The sequence below is a fragment of the Saccostrea echinata genome, unplaced genomic scaffold (genome assembly GCF_033153115.1).
Source record: "Saccostrea echinata isolate AGI-Se365-2 ecotype Australia unplaced genomic scaffold, CSIRO_AGI_Sech_v1 ptg000051l, whole genome shotgun sequence".
In the NCBI taxonomy this organism is placed as follows: domain Eukaryota; kingdom Metazoa; phylum Mollusca; class Bivalvia; order Ostreida; family Ostreidae; genus Saccostrea; species Saccostrea echinata.
In genome coordinates this window covers 1162976-1181970 of record NW_026889800.1, presented here as the reverse complement: position 1 = coordinate 1181970, position 18995 = coordinate 1162976, and the positions used below count along the sequence as shown (strand labels likewise).

The window sequence follows — 18995 nt, the reverse complement described above, 5'->3', positions numbered from 1 at the left end:
GGTGAGAAGTATTGCAATACATGTAAAGACTATGTAGACGAAAATCATCAATGTTTTATGGAACCGGATGTAACTGAATTTCTTTGCGAAGATGAAGGCCAGGAGACCGCCGAGTTCAACAATAGAAAGAAACGGAACCAAGATGAACCCGACGAGGATGATCCAGATGTGTACATATTTTTTGATTTTGAGTGCACACAGGATCAAGTTTTAGAGTGTAGCAAAGGGCACCAAAAGTAAACCATGGATAAAAACTGCGTCAACTGTAAACAGACCTGGTGTGGAACGAAAAAACACACACCAAATCTTTGTGTTGTGCAACGAGTTTGCAACGATTGCAAAACTACAAAAATAGATTCAGAAAGTTTTTGCGACAACTGTGGAAAAAATGAACTTATTTTTCATGGTTCAGATACAAGAAATGAGTTTTGTAAATGGCTGTTTTCAGAGGAAAACAGAGATGCAAAAGTTATTTGTCACAATTTCAAAGGATATGACAGTTATCCGAATATGAACTATTTGTATGAAAACGGCATTCTTCCCGAGGTCATAATGAATGGCTCTAAGTTGATGTGCCTTGATGTACCAAAATGTAACATAAGATTTCTCGATTCAATCAATTTTATACCCATGGCATTGGAAAAAATGCCTAAAACATTCGGATTTACAGAAATGGCAAAGGGATATTTTCCCCATCTATTTAACACCACAGAAAATCAAACAGTTGTTTTGGAACACTTACCCGACATTCAATACTATCATCCTGATGGAATGAAACCAGACAAAAGAGAAAGGTTTTTGAAGTGGTATAAGGAACACAAAAACGACGGATTTGACTTTCAAAAGGAGCTTCTCAAGTACTGCAGGTCAGATGTGGATATTCTTCAAAGATGTTGACTTAGATTTAAAGAACTCTTCGAAGAAATGACAGCAGTTAATGGCAAGGAAGGGATTGACCCTTTTCAGCGTTGCATTACAATTGCATCGGCATGTCAATTAGTTTTTCGAAGACATTTCCTGGAGGAGAATTGTATAGGAATTATTCCACCTCATGGATATAAACCTGAAACAAAACACTCAATCAAGGCAATCCAGTGGTTAAAATACATGTCACATAAATTTGGAGTGAAAATTCAACATGCCCGAAATGGTGGAGAGAAGGTCATAGGGCCCTATAAAGTCGATGGTTATTACGAAACGGATGGGGAAAGGGTCGTGTTGGAATTCCACGGAGACTTCTGGCACGGAAATCCAGAGTCTTATTCAGCAGACACATATAACCCTGTACGTGGTCTCACAATGGGAGAACTTTATCAGGAGACTATGGATAAACAACAGTATTTGCAAAACCAAGGATACACCTATATCTGTGAATGGGAAAAAAAATTTGATAGAAAAGTCACAGAAGATGTCGAATTGAAGAAGATGATTACCGATCTTAACTGGCAAACTCCACTTTGTCCTCGGGATGCTTTCTTCGGTGGAAGAACAGAAGCTTTTAAACTGTTTGCAGAAGCAGATGAAAATACATCAATCAAGTATTATGATGTCACATCCCTTTATCCCTTCATAAACAAGACTGGGAAAATTCCCATAGGACATCCGGACATTATCACAGAAAATTTCAAGAACATTTCTGCTTATGAAGGGCTTATAAAATGTAAAGTTTTACCTCCAAAGGGACTCTTCATACCTGTTTTACCAACAAGAATAAATGGTAAACTCTTATTTGGGCTCTGCAAATCTTGCATGGAAACAAAACAAATGTCAAAATGTACACATCTTGACGAAGATCGTTCGTTTATCGGTACATGGGTCACCGATGAGTTGAAAAAAGCGATTGAAAAAGGATACGAGGTTACGGAAATATACGAGGTGTGGCACTTTGAAAATATTTCTCAGTATAATCCATTAACGAAAAATGGGGGAATCTTTACAGATTATGTAAATACGTTCCTCAAGGTGAAACAAGAGGCAAGTGGTTGGCCTGATTGGTGTAAAACAGAGGAAGACAAAAGGGAATACATAAATGATTATTTTGTCAGGGAAGGGATTTTACTAGAATATGACAAAATCAAATTTAATCCAGGTTTAAGAGCTCTTGCAAAATTAATGTTGAATAGCTTCTGGGGAAAATTTGGACAAAGATTGAATTTACCAAAGACACAGTATCTCACTGAGCCTGTGCAGTATTTTGATATACTTACTAGTGATGAACAAAACGTCTTGGATGTCAGTTTTGTTAATGACGAAATGGTACGTATTCAGTGGGTTAACAGTGATGATTTCATTGAGAACACCGGGAGAACGAATGTCGTCATTGCAGCTTACACAACAGCACAAGCTCGACTCAAACTTTACTCTTACCTGGAAAAACTTGACAGAAGAGTACTTTATGTCGACACCGATTCGGTAGTATTCACCACAAAACCTGGAGAATGGGAGCCAAAACTGGGTGATTACCTTGGGGACTTAACAGATGAAGTTCCTGACAATGAAATCGAAGTGTTTGTGACCGGTGGTCCTAAAAATTATGCATACACTTTAAAAAATTCTGGAACTGACGGGAAGATCTCTCAGTGCAAAGTACGAGGAATTACCCTGAGTTACGCTAATCTACAGAAAATTAATTTTGAAACTATCAAAGAAATGGTTCAAAACATGGACCAAGACCAAAATGACACTACAATTACTGTTACCGATTTACACAAAATTACAAGAGACACTAAAACAATGAACATCATCACCAAGGTTGAAGAAAAAGACTATAAAATTGTTTTTGATAAACGTGTGCTACAAGGACAAGAATCTGTCCCATACGGGATGTAGTTGCACAGTATGTTGTGCTTTAAAAAAATATTGTCAGTATGTAATTAGTCATGTATAATAAAATATTTTTGCAGTCCATTTAAAATCTTGATTATTTACCCATATCAGGGATAATTTATTCTTGCATATCCTGAGGTTTGGGGTAAAGTACATGGGTTTCTATTTTTTGTGTATAACAATTAAGCATTTTTCCTATAGGTAACAGTGATAACTATAAAAACCTATCCGAAATAATACTGTATGGATACATGGCGGGAAATTGTTGCACCTAATTAAATTCCAATGTTTTCACTGACTCATTTAAAACCATACCTAGACATTTCTTTGGGGTACACCTTCAGGAATTCCCCGGGGGTATCAAATGTTTCCAATGACCCCTTAAAACCATACAAATCTATTTCCATAGGGGTATCGGATCTAACCCCTCTCTTCTTATTTCCAAAGTTTACATTAAATTTGGCTGGAAAAAGGTTTGGGTAAGTACATAGGTTTCTATTTTAAAAGTTTACCCAATAAGAATTCTTCAAATAGGGAACAGTGATCACTATGAAAACTTAGAAAATAATGCAGTTATTCCAGGCTAACAAAATTATCCGAAATCATACTGTATGGATACATGGCGGGAAATTGTTGCACCTTAATGAATTCCCGGGTTATCCAATTATCTGTATCCAATTATAGCTGTATCTATATATTTCCCCGGGGGTGCACCCTCCTGAATTCCCCGGGGGTATCATTTGTTTTCAAAGACCCCTTTAAGTCGTACCCATTTAATTCCCCGGGGGTAACAGTTTTAACCCCTCCCCTCGTATGTCCTATGTTACACCGAATTTGGCGGGAAAAAATGACCTATACGTACGGCCTTGACTACTCCTGTATTTTATAATTTTAAATTTTCTTCACGCCTTTATAAGCATTTTAACTATTCAAGATAGACTACCGCCGGTACATTAAAAACAACGTAAAATTAAAGTTTAATTCACATAAGTAAAACGACTGTATAATTTTTCTACAGTTTCATGGAGTTTTATGAAATCACCACACGTTGCTCAAAAGTTAAGACTACATGTACTACTTTGTTACATACATATATCAAAAAGTGAGATATGCGTTTTAATATTAAAATTTCAGTTGCGCAATTATTTGCTCGATTTTCTTTACTGTTGACTTCCAAAAAGTTTTCGGTCAAATTCCACAACCCAGATGATCGCAACATTGCTTCAAAATCCTTGTATGAATTGCCAGTAATCTTTAATCAAAAAGTATTATTGGTGTGTGAAATAGCTATAAATCGATTAGCGTACAGGTGTCTTTCGTTCCAGAATCAGCAGGGAGGGATCTCTGTATGAAAAGGTCACGCATGCACATCCTTGATTATTACCAAAAGTACACTCAGTGGGTGGTGAAGGAGAAGAGTTTGATTTGTTGTTAACTCTTCTGTATTATATCACATGTTGTTTTTATTTATATAATTTAGGCCTATATGTCATTGTTTAAACTTTGAAAAGAAATTGCTATCTAGAGGAATGACCTCCTAAAAAGAATCCAACAATTAAACACACAACTGTAATATGCACCCCCCCCCCCCCTTATTTTTTACGTTATCTATACATGTATTCTTTGTAGAATGCTTTTTATTCGGGAGTATTCATATACTACAAGTTTAAGATTTTGTGCCTGTCAATTTATCACATGTATAATATACGTTGTACATATTCTTGAGAGTCTAGCGGAATTTTAAAAGAATCTTTTTTAAAAAGATTACTAACACTTCACTCCTCCTTTTGTATTTATAATATGTTTCAAGCATCCAAGCCACATTGACCTGTTCTCTAATGAATATTAATGAAATGTGCGCAATGAGGATGCGTTGCGTATTATGTCGATGTTGTATTCTCACTCGTGCAGTTTTCGTTTTTACGTTTGTGTAATTTTCTCACTATATCGTGTAAATATTTTGTTGATTGTGCAGTTTTTCTATAGTTTTTGTAAATTTCAATAACTTTGTGTATATTTTCCTCACTTTGTGTAAGTTTTTACTTACTCGTGTAGTTTTTGTTTAAGGTCGTGCAGAAAATAATTTTGAAGCAATCGGCGTGCCATAGACCTGTAAGAAATAAGAAACTTCCATCAAGGTTTGAAGGATTTTCCATGTAGTAGTCTTAGACTGTATGTGAACTGGATCATGTATGCTAAATGATGTACTATTAACTGAGTGTACATTGTATGTTCTACAATATATGCTTGTCATTTTTCTTTGGACAATAAACTATGATTTCTGTTGATACAAAGTAGTATCACTTAAGTGTGAATTGTAGAAGATAGTATTAATTGAGAATTATAGTTGTTTTTGAGCGAGAAAGGAAGGGATGTAGTGTTTGTACTTGTAAGTGTTTCATGTAAGAAAGATTACTCTATTTCTGTATGTTTAATTTTATGTTGAGTTATCACCCTGGTCTTAGTTCCGGTTCAATAAATGAATGTCTTCAATGACGAGAGTGTTAAGTCGATCGGGTTTAATCCGTATGTGTAGCAAGAGTGAACGCTACAACGCTTAACCTGTTTGGGAAAAAATATATACTGACCTGAACTTTATATGTATATTTATTGAATTAATTATTAATCATGTTAATCTCAATGCATTCATTTTTGTGACTGAAAACTGAATAACTTTGAGTCATCCAGGTTTTAATTTTGATTTACACTTGTATGAGTGATTACACTTTATCTAACACTTTTAGCTCACCTGCCAAAACACCGGTACTTGTGGACATGGTGGACAAAAAAATCCTAAGGTAAACGCAACGGAAGTACACCAAGAATGTATCACTTATTACGATAACGTCCGAGAGAGTTTTGGCCTGACGTAATAATCTCTCTTGGGTGTTATCATAATAGGTAATATATTTTCTATTCACTTCCGTTGCGTTTACCTAAAGATTTTTTGCTGACTGCAATGCTGTTTAAGGATTAATTGTGGGATTCTTACGAGATGCATAGTCAATCCGATAGCATGAACTAAGACAGAAATATATGTAGAGACAGTGTGAGCCGACATTTTAGGTTAAAATAACATAAATACATGTTTTTAAACCCAGAAAGACCAGTGGGGGTACAACGTAAACAAACCGGAGTGGCATACCTTTCTCTCTTATAATGTATAGTGGGGTATTTTTGTGTGGAACGATTATTTTGGGGTTTTCACGATTTTTTCCTATGGTACGCATGATGAATAAGTGTAATAAATATAATTTTCGAAAAAAAAAAGTCCAACAAGCCCTGGGGTTGAATAACGGGGGGGGGGGGGTCCTGTCCACATCCACAAGTACCTGTGAGTCAAAATGGCGAACTATTTTCTGATCAAAATTTGTCCATTGTCTGTCATCTTAAACTTTTCACATTTTTTACTTCTTCTCCAGAACCACTGGGCTAATTTCAACAAAACTAGCCACAGAACATCTTTGGTTGGAGGAGATTCAATTTTGTTCAAATGAAAGGACAGGCCTTCTTTCAAGGGGAGATAATAAGAATTACTGAAAATGTACATATTATGGTTCATTATGTTTTAACTGTTCACATGTTGATTTGTTCAATTGTTAAACAATACCCCATATAGGGGCTTTAGTGAAAATAAAAGTTTTAAAAAGTTTCAAAAAAAGGCATAGTTACTTCAAAAATCTTCTTCTCAAAAACCACTGGGCCAGAAAAGTTGCAACTTATGTATGTGAAAGCTGTATTACATAGCGTATTTAGTTCCAATTTATTAGAATCATGACCCCTAGGGTAAAGGTAAGGCCACAACAGGGGATCAAAGTTTTACTTGGGAATACTGTAGATCACCAAATATTTTTGCGAGATAGACATTAACTCTTTATTAGTGAGATATTTTTTTTTTACGAATTATGGTTACTGCTCTATTAAATCTTTCAGAATACTAATATATGTGAGAATAATATTTTTGCAAGCACACTCTCTCGCATATTTATGCAAAAACAAAGTTCTCGTGAATAAAAAGTGATTTACAATATATAGGAAATATCGCAACAAATCATTTTCTGATGAAAAATCCATGATTAGTCAATAAAAAAAGAGGCATCCTCAGGTAGTGTTGATTCAATTAAGTTTGTTCAAATTATGACCCCTTAGGGTAGGGTGGGGTCACATTAGGTAATCAGAGTTTACATGAAAATTTATAGGAAAATTGGTTAAAATCTTCTTCTCAAGAACAGCAGAGCCGTGATTAGTCATATTATTACGGAAGCAAGTTTGTTCAACATGTTCAAATCATCACCCCCTGGGCGTAGGATAGGATGGGACCATTTATATATTTAAACTTTAATTCAGCATTGAACTGAGTTCTGTTTCTCTCTTTCCAAAGTGCTCAGGTGAGGGATGTGGCACACGGGCCTCTTGTTTCTAGTGCTGTCATTGATGAAACATTTCATATCTTTATCTTGATGAAGAATTACAAAAAGAGTACAATGTCTTGATATGTCAATAAACAGTTGATTTTGATTGTTTTTTTGTTTGTTTGTTTGTTTGTTTGTTTGTTTGTTTTGTTTTTTTTGACAAAATAGGGATATAACACTAAAAGCCCTGTGATGTTTAATAATTTATTTGGATGTTGTTTTCATTTAAGCCTATTGAAAAATGTTTATTTATTTTCAGGTGTTAAGAATGACCTACTGACCTAGAAACATGCTTCAGAGAACAAGATGGTAGCCCTGATTGTGACCTGCCTTCTGCTGCTATGGCAACCAGACTTCTCCTCTCCACAGAGAACCAGGAATTGTAAGTGTTGTTTGTTAACAGCTGGAGTTCATTAGACTGAATACATTTCACTTCCCTTTCCAGTTAATTTCTGATACAAACAAATGCTAAAGATAATGAATTGTTACATTAATATCTGGTAATGTATAATAAGTGGAGATAACTCTGCTGTTTTCCTAGACAGTACATATAAATGATCCCATTAAAAGTTAAAAAAAAAAAAAAAAGAGTTGTCAAAAACTGTCATTCCTGTCGGCAAGGTAAGAAATTGTCTGGACCGATAACTTAATATGGAAAAATTTGATCTAAACGACCCCTTGAAAAAATCAGAAATGATGCAAATATTTAGAAGATTGGGTTCGGGATGCGCAAGTGAATGTCACAAAAACAACAGAGATGCCCTTGTGGTGATGTTAGTCAGTTGACTTCTGTTAAAGCAAAGACATAAATTATGTTATTTATATGTCTCTTGTCAGTAGACTCTCTTTTGAGATAGAATGCTAATTGAAAACAATAAAGGTGTAGTGATTTATTTTCCTTTCTGTACAAATTAAGGTACATATGTATCTGGTTTGATAAAACGTATATTCATCTGGTCTTACAGAATCTTTAACTTTATCAGCACAAATGTCTGACAGTGATCAAAAAATATTGACACCTCTGAAAAAAATGAGATTATCCACTGTTTGTAAGCTAATAATCAAAGTTACTAGAATTATAAATATGTTGTTGTATTCACCAATTCTGCATCAATCAAGCCGGGCCATCCATCTTGATAAAATGGGAGATATGTAGGTCAATGATGATTGTGTTTCATGTTGTTTCATTAGAATATGTTTAATGTTCATGATCCTCTTTACAAGACCATTATGTGGATAGAACCCGGGGGAGTTAGTCAGCAGCTGACCAATTTGTTAACCATGTGCTGCCTTAATCCATCAATCAAAACATAATTAAATGTTAAATTTATATCATTAGAAAAATGAATAATAGAGAGATGATATATATATATATATATATATATATATATATATATATATATATATATATATATATATATATATATATATATATATATATATATGTATCTTATAATATTGTGTACATGTTTATAACTTGAGGCATATGTAATTTTATGTATGAGTTAGTGGAAGAAAAATTCATCAGAATCTGGATGAGACGTACCTTATAAACCAAGGTCCCATACGTCACAGCAGGCTTGGGGGCCACCAACATATAAAAATCTCAGCGTTGGTCTGTTGGTGGCCCCGAAGCCTGGTGTTTGTATGTTAAAGAATCTTCAATGTTCAATGGCAGTGAGTGCTGAGTATAGGTCTTACTTTGAAACACTTCACTGGTATATGGTGAAGTCTCAGATTACTCATCTGGAAATAATCTTACAAGAGACATTAAACAATCGATCAATCATATTTTAAGTTTTTTTTAAGTCTCTCTTTAGTTTGTTTAATTGATCAAACAAAAATGCAACACTTACTGATAAACTAGATCAATTAAGGAACAAACTGTCATTCCTTCAATACATATGTGAGCTGTTAAAAACAAACATTAATACATGTATACAACTTAGCAGTAATTCCTATACAATTTAGCAGTAAAGTCTATACAATTTAGCAGTAATTCTTATACTATTTAGCTGTAATTTCAAATCAATTTAGAAGTAATTCCTTTATAATTTAGCAGGAATTCCTATACAATTTAGCAGTAATTTCTATACAATATAGCAGTAATTCTTATGTAATTTAGCAGTACTTCCTTTACAATTTAACAGTAATTCCTATACAATTTTGCAGTTATTTCTATACAATGTAGCAGTAATTCCTATAATAAAATGTAGAGTTTAGCAGTACAATGCGGTCTCGTTATTACGGTGATGGTTTTATAAGAAAGAACGCTTAATACGTTGTAAATTCAATGAGACCGCACTGTAATTCCTGCACAATTTAGCAGTAATTTTTCTACAATTTAGCAGTAATTCCTACACACTGATACAAATTAGCAGTAATTCCTATACAATTTATTAGTAATATCTCTACAATTTTGGCAGTAATTCCTATACAGTTTATCTTGTTCATTATCAGTTATTTCTATTCAATTTAGCTATAATTCCTATCGGATTTAGGAGTAATTCCTATATAATTTATCACTTTTCCTACACAATTTAGCAGTAATTCCTATTTAATGAATCTGTAATTCTGATACAATTTAGCAGTAATTCTAATTTTGCAGTTTTGAAGATCAGTCCATCAGATGATACCATATAAACCGATGTCCCTAGTCACAGTAGGTTTGGCACAAAAAAGTCCCTAACTGCTCAATGGCTCTTAATGCCGAGTATAGGTATAAATTTGCAGCCCTCCACTGGCAAGTAGTGGCGTAGTGGTGAAAAATTCTCGAGGAGGGCGTTAAACAACAAACAATTTAGCAGTAATTCCTATACAATGTAGCAGAAATTCAAATACAATTTAGCAGTAATTCTAATTTAGCAGTTATTCCTATACAATTTAGCAGTAATTCCTATCGGGAAAACTTCTTGGTTATATTCTTTCTAAGCTTTTTTTTTATTCATTGATTTGTTTGGAATTTGTGTTCTATTTCACTTTTCCTTGAACCCCCCCCCCCCACACACACACATACATATATGCAGTATTATCATCAGTCTGTCTTAAAGTGAGGTGTTTATAACCAGTTGGACTCCTGTGTTTTTAGACCAGCTGGAGGACAGTTGTTTTGTGGATCCAGTGACCATTAGCTTGGATAAAACGGTCATCATTAAGGGTGGAGGGACGGTCAGTCCGAAGCCCATCGGGATCCAGTGTAAGATCATGGTACGGACCAAGAGCAAGTATGAGCTTCAGGCCCGAGTCCAGTTCTTCAGCTGTCGGGAACCCTCCATCATCCTCTCACTGTATGCCAACACAAACGTAAGATTCCATTTCTTATAAAACTTTATCATTTTTCTATCATTTATGTCACCATTTCAGCCAAGGTATTTCTGGGAGGTACAGCCTTGTGTCAAGAGTATATGCAAAAAATGGGGGCTTATTTTGCCAAGGTTTGACATCTAAAAAAGCATCCTTGTTCAGCTCCAGTATATTAACACTTGTGTTTTCTTTCAGAACATTTATAATTGTGACAACTACCCCCGCTCTCCACTGACCTTGACATTCACTGGTACACAGGTAATTGTGGATCTGAAGAAGGGTGACCCTACAGCCATGCAGTACTCCTTTGATATCAGCATCACTCCAAGACAAGTAAGTATAAATCACTCCAAGACAAAGTAAGTGTGATATCTATAAATCACTCCAAGACAAATTAAGTATGATATCTATAAATCACTCCAAGACAAAGTAAGTGTGATATCTATACATCACTCCAAGACAAAGTATGATATCTATATCTCCCAAAAAAATAAAGCAAGAGTGATATCTATACATCACTCAAAGACAAAGTAAGTGTGATATCTATATACCACTCCAAGACAGAGTAAACGTGATATCTATACATAATTTCAAGATAAAGTAAGTGTGATATCTATACATCACTCCCAAAAAACAAAGTAAGTATAATTTCTACATACACATCACCCTAAGACAAAGTAAATGCGATATCTAAATAACCCCCGAAAAACAAAATAAGTATGATATCTGTACATAACCCCAAGACAAAGTAAGTGTGATATCTATACATCACACATAAAAAAACAAAGTAAATGTGATATCTACAATTACCAAAGACAAAGTAAGTGAGATATCTATATACAGTGTATCACACCCCAATAACAAAGTAAGTGAATATCTATATATCACACCCCAAAAAAAACAAAATAAGTGTGATATCTATACATCACACTCAAAAAAACAAAGTAAGAGTGATATTTATACATCACTTTAAGACAAAGTAAGTGTGATATATATACATCACTTCAAGAGAAAGTAAATGTAATATCTATACATCACCCCCCAAAACAAAGTAAGTGTGATATCTATACATCTTTACATCATTCAAAGACAGAGTAAGTGTGCTATTTATACATCACTCCAAGACATAGTAAGTGTGATATATATCACCCCGAGACATAGTAAGTGTGATATATATCACCCCAAGACATAGTAAGTGTGATATATATCACCCCAAGACATAGTAAGTGTGATATATATCACCCCAAGACATAGTAATTGTGCTATTTATACATCAATCCAAGACATAGTAAGTGTTATATATATCACCCCAAGACATAGTAAGTGTGATATATATCACCCCAAGACATAGTTAGTGTGATATATATCACCCCAAGACAAAGTAAGTGTGATATATATCACCCTAAGACATAGTAAGTGTGATATATATCACCCCAAGACATAGTAAGTGTGATATATATCATCCCAAGACAAAGTAAGTGTGATATATATCACCCCAAGACATAGTAAGTGTGATATATATCACCCCAAGACAAAGTTAGTGTGCTATTTATACATCACTCAAAGACAAAGTAAGTGTGATATATATCACCCCAAGACATAGTAAGTGTGATATATATCACCCAAAGACATAGTAAGTGTGATATATATCACCCCAAGACATAGTAAGTGTGATATATATCACCCCAAGACAAAGTAAGTGTGATATATATCACCCCAAGACATAGTTAGTGTGATATATATCACCCCAAGACATAGTAAGTGTGATATATATCACCCCAAGACAAAGTAAGTGTGATATATATCATCCCAAGACAAAGTAAGTGTGATATATATCACCCCAAGACAAAGTAAGTGTGCTATTTATACATCACTCAAAGACAAAGTAAGTGTGATATATATCACCCCAAGACATAGTAAGTGTGATATATATCACCCCAAGACAGAGTAAGTGTGATATATATCACCCCAAGACATAGTAAGTGTGATATATATCACCCCAAGACAAAATAATTATAATTTTCCCACATTTCCACTACATATATATGTTTCAGCACTCCCATACACGGTTTTTTTTTGTTCTCTAATGTTTGCTTTTAATTGGCTTTTGTGATGTCATAATGTTAATAACAAGCTTTTAGTATTATGACATCATGATGTGCTAAGAAATTTTGATTTTTGTTTAAAGTGATTTGAGTTGTAATAATATACAGAGAGTTTGAAGAATTTAGCAGTAACACAGTAGAAAAAGGTTTCATCGACTTAAATAATCAGTTATTATTTTGACCTTGTAAATTCCATGTTTGCTTGATTATTTCACCAGTAGTTGTGACAGTGTCTCGTTCATTTTTCCAGGGCCGTTTTCACCTGATACTACCGAGTCCCAACCAGTGGCAGCAGGACTGATTGTCGGTATCGTCTGCGGAGTTTTCTTCTTTCTTGTCGTGGGAGCCATCATCACTGCGTGCTGCTACAGACGAGCCCAGAAACTAAAACGCCTGGCCATGTACAACAGCTCCAATGCCAAAGTACCCCTGGAGGATGCAGCTGGACCAATGGGAGTATCAAATAACTACGAGTCCTCACCCCGAGCCATGACAAGATTACTTACAACGGAGAGGGCAATCTCAGTGGATGAAAGTGTGGAAAATGGTTGAGTTAGGCGACCACAGACCCTTGATTTAAAATCTCGGAGTCAGACAGCAAAGAGTGACCGTACTGAATCTAGTACAGCGAGCAGACCGAGTAATAACGACGCTTCCGAACACGAGGAAGAGGATCCCTATGATGTAATGGACGGAGATCCCAAGCCGCCAAAATCTCCTTTCCTTGGTGCTTTACAGAGTAATGCGAAGTTCCAGAAATCAAGACAAGAGAATGAAAGAGATGCAGAAGACCGACGGAATCGATTATCAGGGTCATCCTTTGGAAACCAGACACCTGGGTCAAATTCCTCAGTAGATAGTCGAGATAAAGTGTCGGCCAGCGAGAGTCGAGGGAAGCCTCTCTCAGCAGTGCCTGACAATAAACAATTAACTCTCGCAGAAAAGTGAAAGAAGATGGAGAGTTTTCGAGGAGCAACAAGACCGGATTCTTTCACATCGGATGAATTGGATCGAAGTGGAGAAGACACAGATAATTTGAATAAAAGTCGGGAGACGAGTGGAAGTGACAGTCAGTCTTCCCGTGAAATAGCTCCAGCTAAAGGCAAGCCAAACACACAACACACTTCTTTTTGCATTACAAAATGCAAAAAACAGAAAATCACCGGGACTTGATGGTTTTACATATGAATTCTATAAATTCTTCTGGAAAGATATATATAAGTATTTACTTAACTCTATAAACTATGCGTATTCTATAGATTCCCTGTCGGTTTCACAAAGACAGGGAGTGATAACCTGCCTTCCTAAAAGTGGCAAATCAAAACTGTATTTAAAGAATTGGCGACCGATATCTCTTCTTAATGTGGATTATAAGTTAACTTCTGCATGCATTGCAAACAGGGTTAAAAAATACATTTCAAAACTTGTAAGTCAAACACAGGCGGGTTTCATTAAAAACAGGTATATCGGAGAATGCACTCGTCTTATTTATGATCTGATTCAAAAAACAGAAGAAGAAAATATTCCTGGAATACTTTTATTATTAGATTTTGAAAAAGCTTTTGATACCGTCAATTGGAACTTTATTTTTATAAATTTAGAATTTTTCAACTTTGGGAGATCAATAAATAAATGGTTCAAACTACTCTATCACGATATATCTAGCTGTGTGCTTAACAATGGTCATTTTTCGTCTTTTTTTTACAAGAAGAAGAGGTGTAAGACAGGGGGACCCTCTTTCGCCTTATCTATTTATTCTAGTTGTAGAGCTCCTCAGCGCCTCCTAAAAAACAATCCAGATATTAAGGGAATTAATATTAATGATTCAGAATATCTAGTCAGCCAATATGCAGACGATACCTCTCTAGCGCTCGCAGACGATGAAAAATCCCTTAATTTAGCATTAAAATGTATAAACTCCTTTGCTGCTTGCTCTGGACTAAAACCTAATTTTGAAAAAACACAGGCTTTATGGATTGGTGCAAAAAGGGGCTGTGGTCAAGAGATTAACACAAAAGAAAACATAATGTGGAACCATGATGGTAAATTTAAACTCTTAGGTATAACTTTTGAACTAAACAAACCTGATATTACTTATAGTAATTATGAGGAAAAGTTACAAGCGGTCAAAAAGCTTATTCATGATTGGTCTTTTAGAAACCTCACACTTATTGGAAAAGTCGCAGTGCTCAAAACATTGGTTTTACCAATTCCTGTTCAACTTTTTACAGTTCTCCCGGACCCACCTGCAGATTTTTTAAAGAAACTTCAAAATATGTTTTTTGAATTCATATGGGAAGGCAAACCAGACAAGATCAAACGTACAGTTCTATATAATTCAACAGAAAACGGAGGGCTTAAGGTTCCTCATCTAGCATCCTTCTGTCAAGCTTTGAAAATATCATGGGTCAAGAAAGTACTTGACTCTTCTATCAATTCCCCATGGAAACTCTTGCTCTCGGACACGACACAAAAATTTGGAAATGAAAAAATGTGGTATTTCAGATATGAAGGTTTAGAAACCATTTCAAACAAATTTAATCCATTCTGGAAAAGTGTATTAATAGCTTGGGGAAAGGTTGGTCAAAACTCTACCACAGCCCCTTGTGAAATTTTAAGTCAACCACTATGGCTTAATAATGATATCTAAGTAGGGAAAAAATACGTATTTAAACGAAAATGGATAGCCAATGGTATTTTTTTCATTAATGACTTAATCATGGAAAATGGCGATTTCATGAATTTCATCCAATTTAAAAATGCATACAATTTAAACATAAATTTCGTTGAATATAACGGACTATTATCAGCAATCCCTAAATATTGGAAGCAAACGATTAAACATCACCAAAAATTGAATGAAATTAAAAGTGAAAATATTTTGAAACTTAAAAAAAATATGAAAGTTACAAAACACTTTTATAAAAAGTTTGTTGAAAAGATAACAGAGTCCCCCTCAATGGCTTTAAAGAAATGGGAGGAAAAACTTTCAATACATATTAATGAAAATAAATGGAAAGACTCTTTTTCTTTACCCTATTTAATAACAAAGGACACAAAGCTTCGATGCTTTCAGTTTAAGCTTTTACATCAAATAATTTTTACAAATAGCAAACTTATGAAATGCAAAATAGCCGAAACAGAACTTTGTTCTTTTTGCCATGATACTAAAGAAACAATTATTCATCTATTGTGCTTGTGTCCATATTCCGTTACTTTATGGTCTAATTTAAGAGATAAACTTCGAAATACATGTGGTTTAATTATTAAATTTACTGCTGAAGAAATCATATTTGGATATAAAAGTTCTAGTGAAACTGAATTCAGAACTTTGAACATAATCATTCTGGTTGCAAAGCAATATATAATGAATTGTAAATGGAAAAATATAACACCGTCTTTTTATGCTTATTTGGAAGTACTTAGATATTATAGAACTATAGAGCTTTTTTCCTCCTTTTCTCTCTCTCATAAGAAAGCAGACATGATAAAGCAAAGTTGGGATTTTTTGAAAACATTTCTCAGTCAGTGAAGGTTTAAATGTTACGGAAAAAAATGCTGTCTATTTTTCAAAATTGTTCAAATGGATCTCTTTTGTCTATCATATAGGATATTTGTTTTTATGCCATTCTATTGTAGTTTTGTAATGTTTGTATAAAAATGCATGTTATGACGGAAATAAAAATATGAATGACAAAAAAAAAAAAACAAAAAAAAAAAAACACAACACACACTGCGTCCTAATAGGGGCCCAGAGAAAACAAAAAACACTAAAAACAAAAAGGAAAAGCCTCTGAAAGAGCGAGACCCAGACAAGATTCCTGACAGTCCTAAATCCACACGCAGTGCTGGGCAGTTTCAGAAACTAGATGATGGGTTGAGATCAAGTAAACGTTCAAACAAATTTCCAAAACCAGTGGCCAAAGGCTTTGGACATCGGAGAAATCGGAGCACAGATTCTCGTCCCTTGACCCCCACTAGCATGATGAGGGATGATGATAAGGAGTCCGTCCGTCGTAAGTCTACTCTCTTATTTTTTAATTAGTACATACCGTATAGCGGGTTATTTTAGCGGGGTGCTAATTTTGGCTTATTTTTGCATTTTGATAGTAGCCCGCTAAAATTTAAATCGCTAAAATATTCAGTACTCTTCTTAGTGCTCATCTGTAAAGAGTTAAAAACCCTGTGTCCGCTAATTTAAATTACACCAAAATTAGTGGCATACCTTTCAGCAGGCAAAACACTAAATTTTACACCCGCCAAGAAAACCCGCTCTACGGTATTCCATGACAGACAGTACACGTTGTATTCAATAAAAATTATAGGAATATTTGGAAGCGTCAGGTACATGTGAATGTATTTTTGATTGGGAACTGTTTACTTGTTTTAGTTTATACTGTGTGAGAATACTCTAATGTGTAATTATTTGCTTTAAATTTAAAGATTCTGTTATCTTCATCCACATTCATTAACCTAAAGCAAAAACTTAGCACTGAGTGAAGATATTGATATTAATTAGTTGTAAGAGAGAAAACTGAGGCTTTCAGTCAGATTGAGGTCATACTCAAACAAATTTTTTGAGTCTTCTTCAAAGATGTGATAGAAAATGTTTTATTCAAAATTAAGTTTGTTTATTTATCCAGTTCAGTATCTTTTCAATTTTATTTTGAATGTTTTTCTAACATTTCAAATTTCTTCATTCATAAGTTAAAGTAGGTCAAAATAATTTAACATTAAATATATAGAACTAAACAGTTTCCCTTTAAAAATTTCTTGGTCAAATATTATACCTCCTTATTATGTTTGATGTTTTTTAGCTCTCCAGAGAACCACGTCATGTCAATCACTGTACGCCTCCCGTTTATCTCTCTACAGTCGCAGACGACGAAAAGGATCATTCTCCGAGTCTGTCGTTTCTGGCTCAACCTTTGCTCATGATGACATTGACTATTACCGCAGGCCTAGAGGTCAGAGGTCACGTGGTCGTTCACCCGTGGACTATGATGATGACTCTGATGGCTATGTGCAGCCAATATCTCGACATGAAAATGACAGAATGTTTAAATCACTGGGAGATTTGAATTCTAATGGAAGACGCAGTGAAAAAGCAACACGAGCAACGCAAACATTGAGGGAAACAGCAACTCAGACTGGGGATGACCAATCGGTTGTTGTGCATTCAAAGAGGGTGGTACAGAGAAAACGTCGCTCAAAAAGTCTGTCCGCAACAGGAACACAAACTACAAATAAAAAACACAGGAGTCGCATCAAGTCTAGAGGTGATGATTCTGACACAGGTGATGAACTTAAAAATGAAAAACGTGAAAAATCAAAGAGTCGAGAATCGCTTAAAGAAAGTTCATAAAAACCAAAGCCAAAACCGAAACCAAAGCCTGGGAAATCCCAATCGGCAGCAGCATCTGAGACAGCTACTGTAAAAGCACAAAAGAAGAAGTCCAGGTCTCAGAGAGATGCCCCAGCTGTGGAGGAAACAGTCAAGGCTCCACAGGAACTGGCTGCAGCGCCGCCAGGAGTGGTGGTTTATCCCATGGGACCACAGGGGCAGCCATATGTGGTACCTTATGGGCTCCCACCAGGTTACACCACCTTACCTCTGCAGCAGCCACCACCCGGTGCAGTACCTACCCAGCCTCCTCCCTATTTTGTTAATGGTCAGGAATCCTTGACTGTGGCACCACCTCAGTCCATTGACAACACTGGCAGACAGTTACCACCACAAACAGTGTCTCAGGCTGGACCTATTCCCAGAAAAAGTCAAACTGGGAAATGTTGTGTGAGATGACATACAAACAGAAAGTGGAGAAGCGTTAGAGACAGGGTCAGTGACAAGCTCTGTGTTTACTAACAATATCCCAACACATCAGGTGGTGTACCCTACTGGACACCACCCAGCAGCACCCATAGTCATGGTACCACCCAAGCACAGTCATCCTGTACATCCCTTTACAGCCCCCTCAGGGGCCCCATATCCCTCTGGTGTACCCCTGGTTGTTAATCCATCTCCATTGGGGACAACACCGGCTGCCCATCCTAGTCCATCTGTCGGCAGTGAGCTATCCCATAATTCTTCATGGGACGTGCTGACACGATTAGCAGAACAACAAAGCCGGCGTCAGCAGAGTCAGAACAATGCTGTCGGGAATGAGAGTGTCGTATAGCGTCACCCATAGTTACCATCCATAGTATCACCCATAGTAACTACCCATAGTAACCATCCATAGTAACCACTCATAGTAACCATCCATAGTAACAAAATACATTTAAATTTCATCATTCCATCTTGTGGTTGTGAGCTCCATATAAAACAGGCTGTTCTTTTATTTTTGGC

At 35.5% G+C, this 18995-nt stretch overlaps 1 protein-coding gene and 1 pseudogene across 1 annotated transcript; both read left to right on the top strand.

Moving 5' to 3' along the window:
* The first annotated feature begins 924 nt into the window (after window positions 1–924).
* On the top strand, window positions 925–2829 carry LOC133203448 (uncharacterized). Its single transcript, XM_061339227.1, has one exon. The coding sequence runs from the start codon at window positions 925–927 to the stop codon at window positions 2827–2829; it is 1905 nt and encodes a 634-aa protein (XP_061195211.1).
* A 4658-nt stretch (window positions 2830–7487) lies between these two features.
* Window positions 7488–18903, top strand: LOC133203462 (uncharacterized; annotated as a pseudogene).
* The last annotated feature ends 92 nt before the right edge of the window (window positions 18904–18995 follow it).

Coding starts and splice junctions, on each gene's coding strand:
- LOC133203448 (XM_061339227.1), top strand. CDS start 925: ATGACAGCAGTTAATGGCAAGGAAGGGATTGACCCTTTTCAGCGTTGC.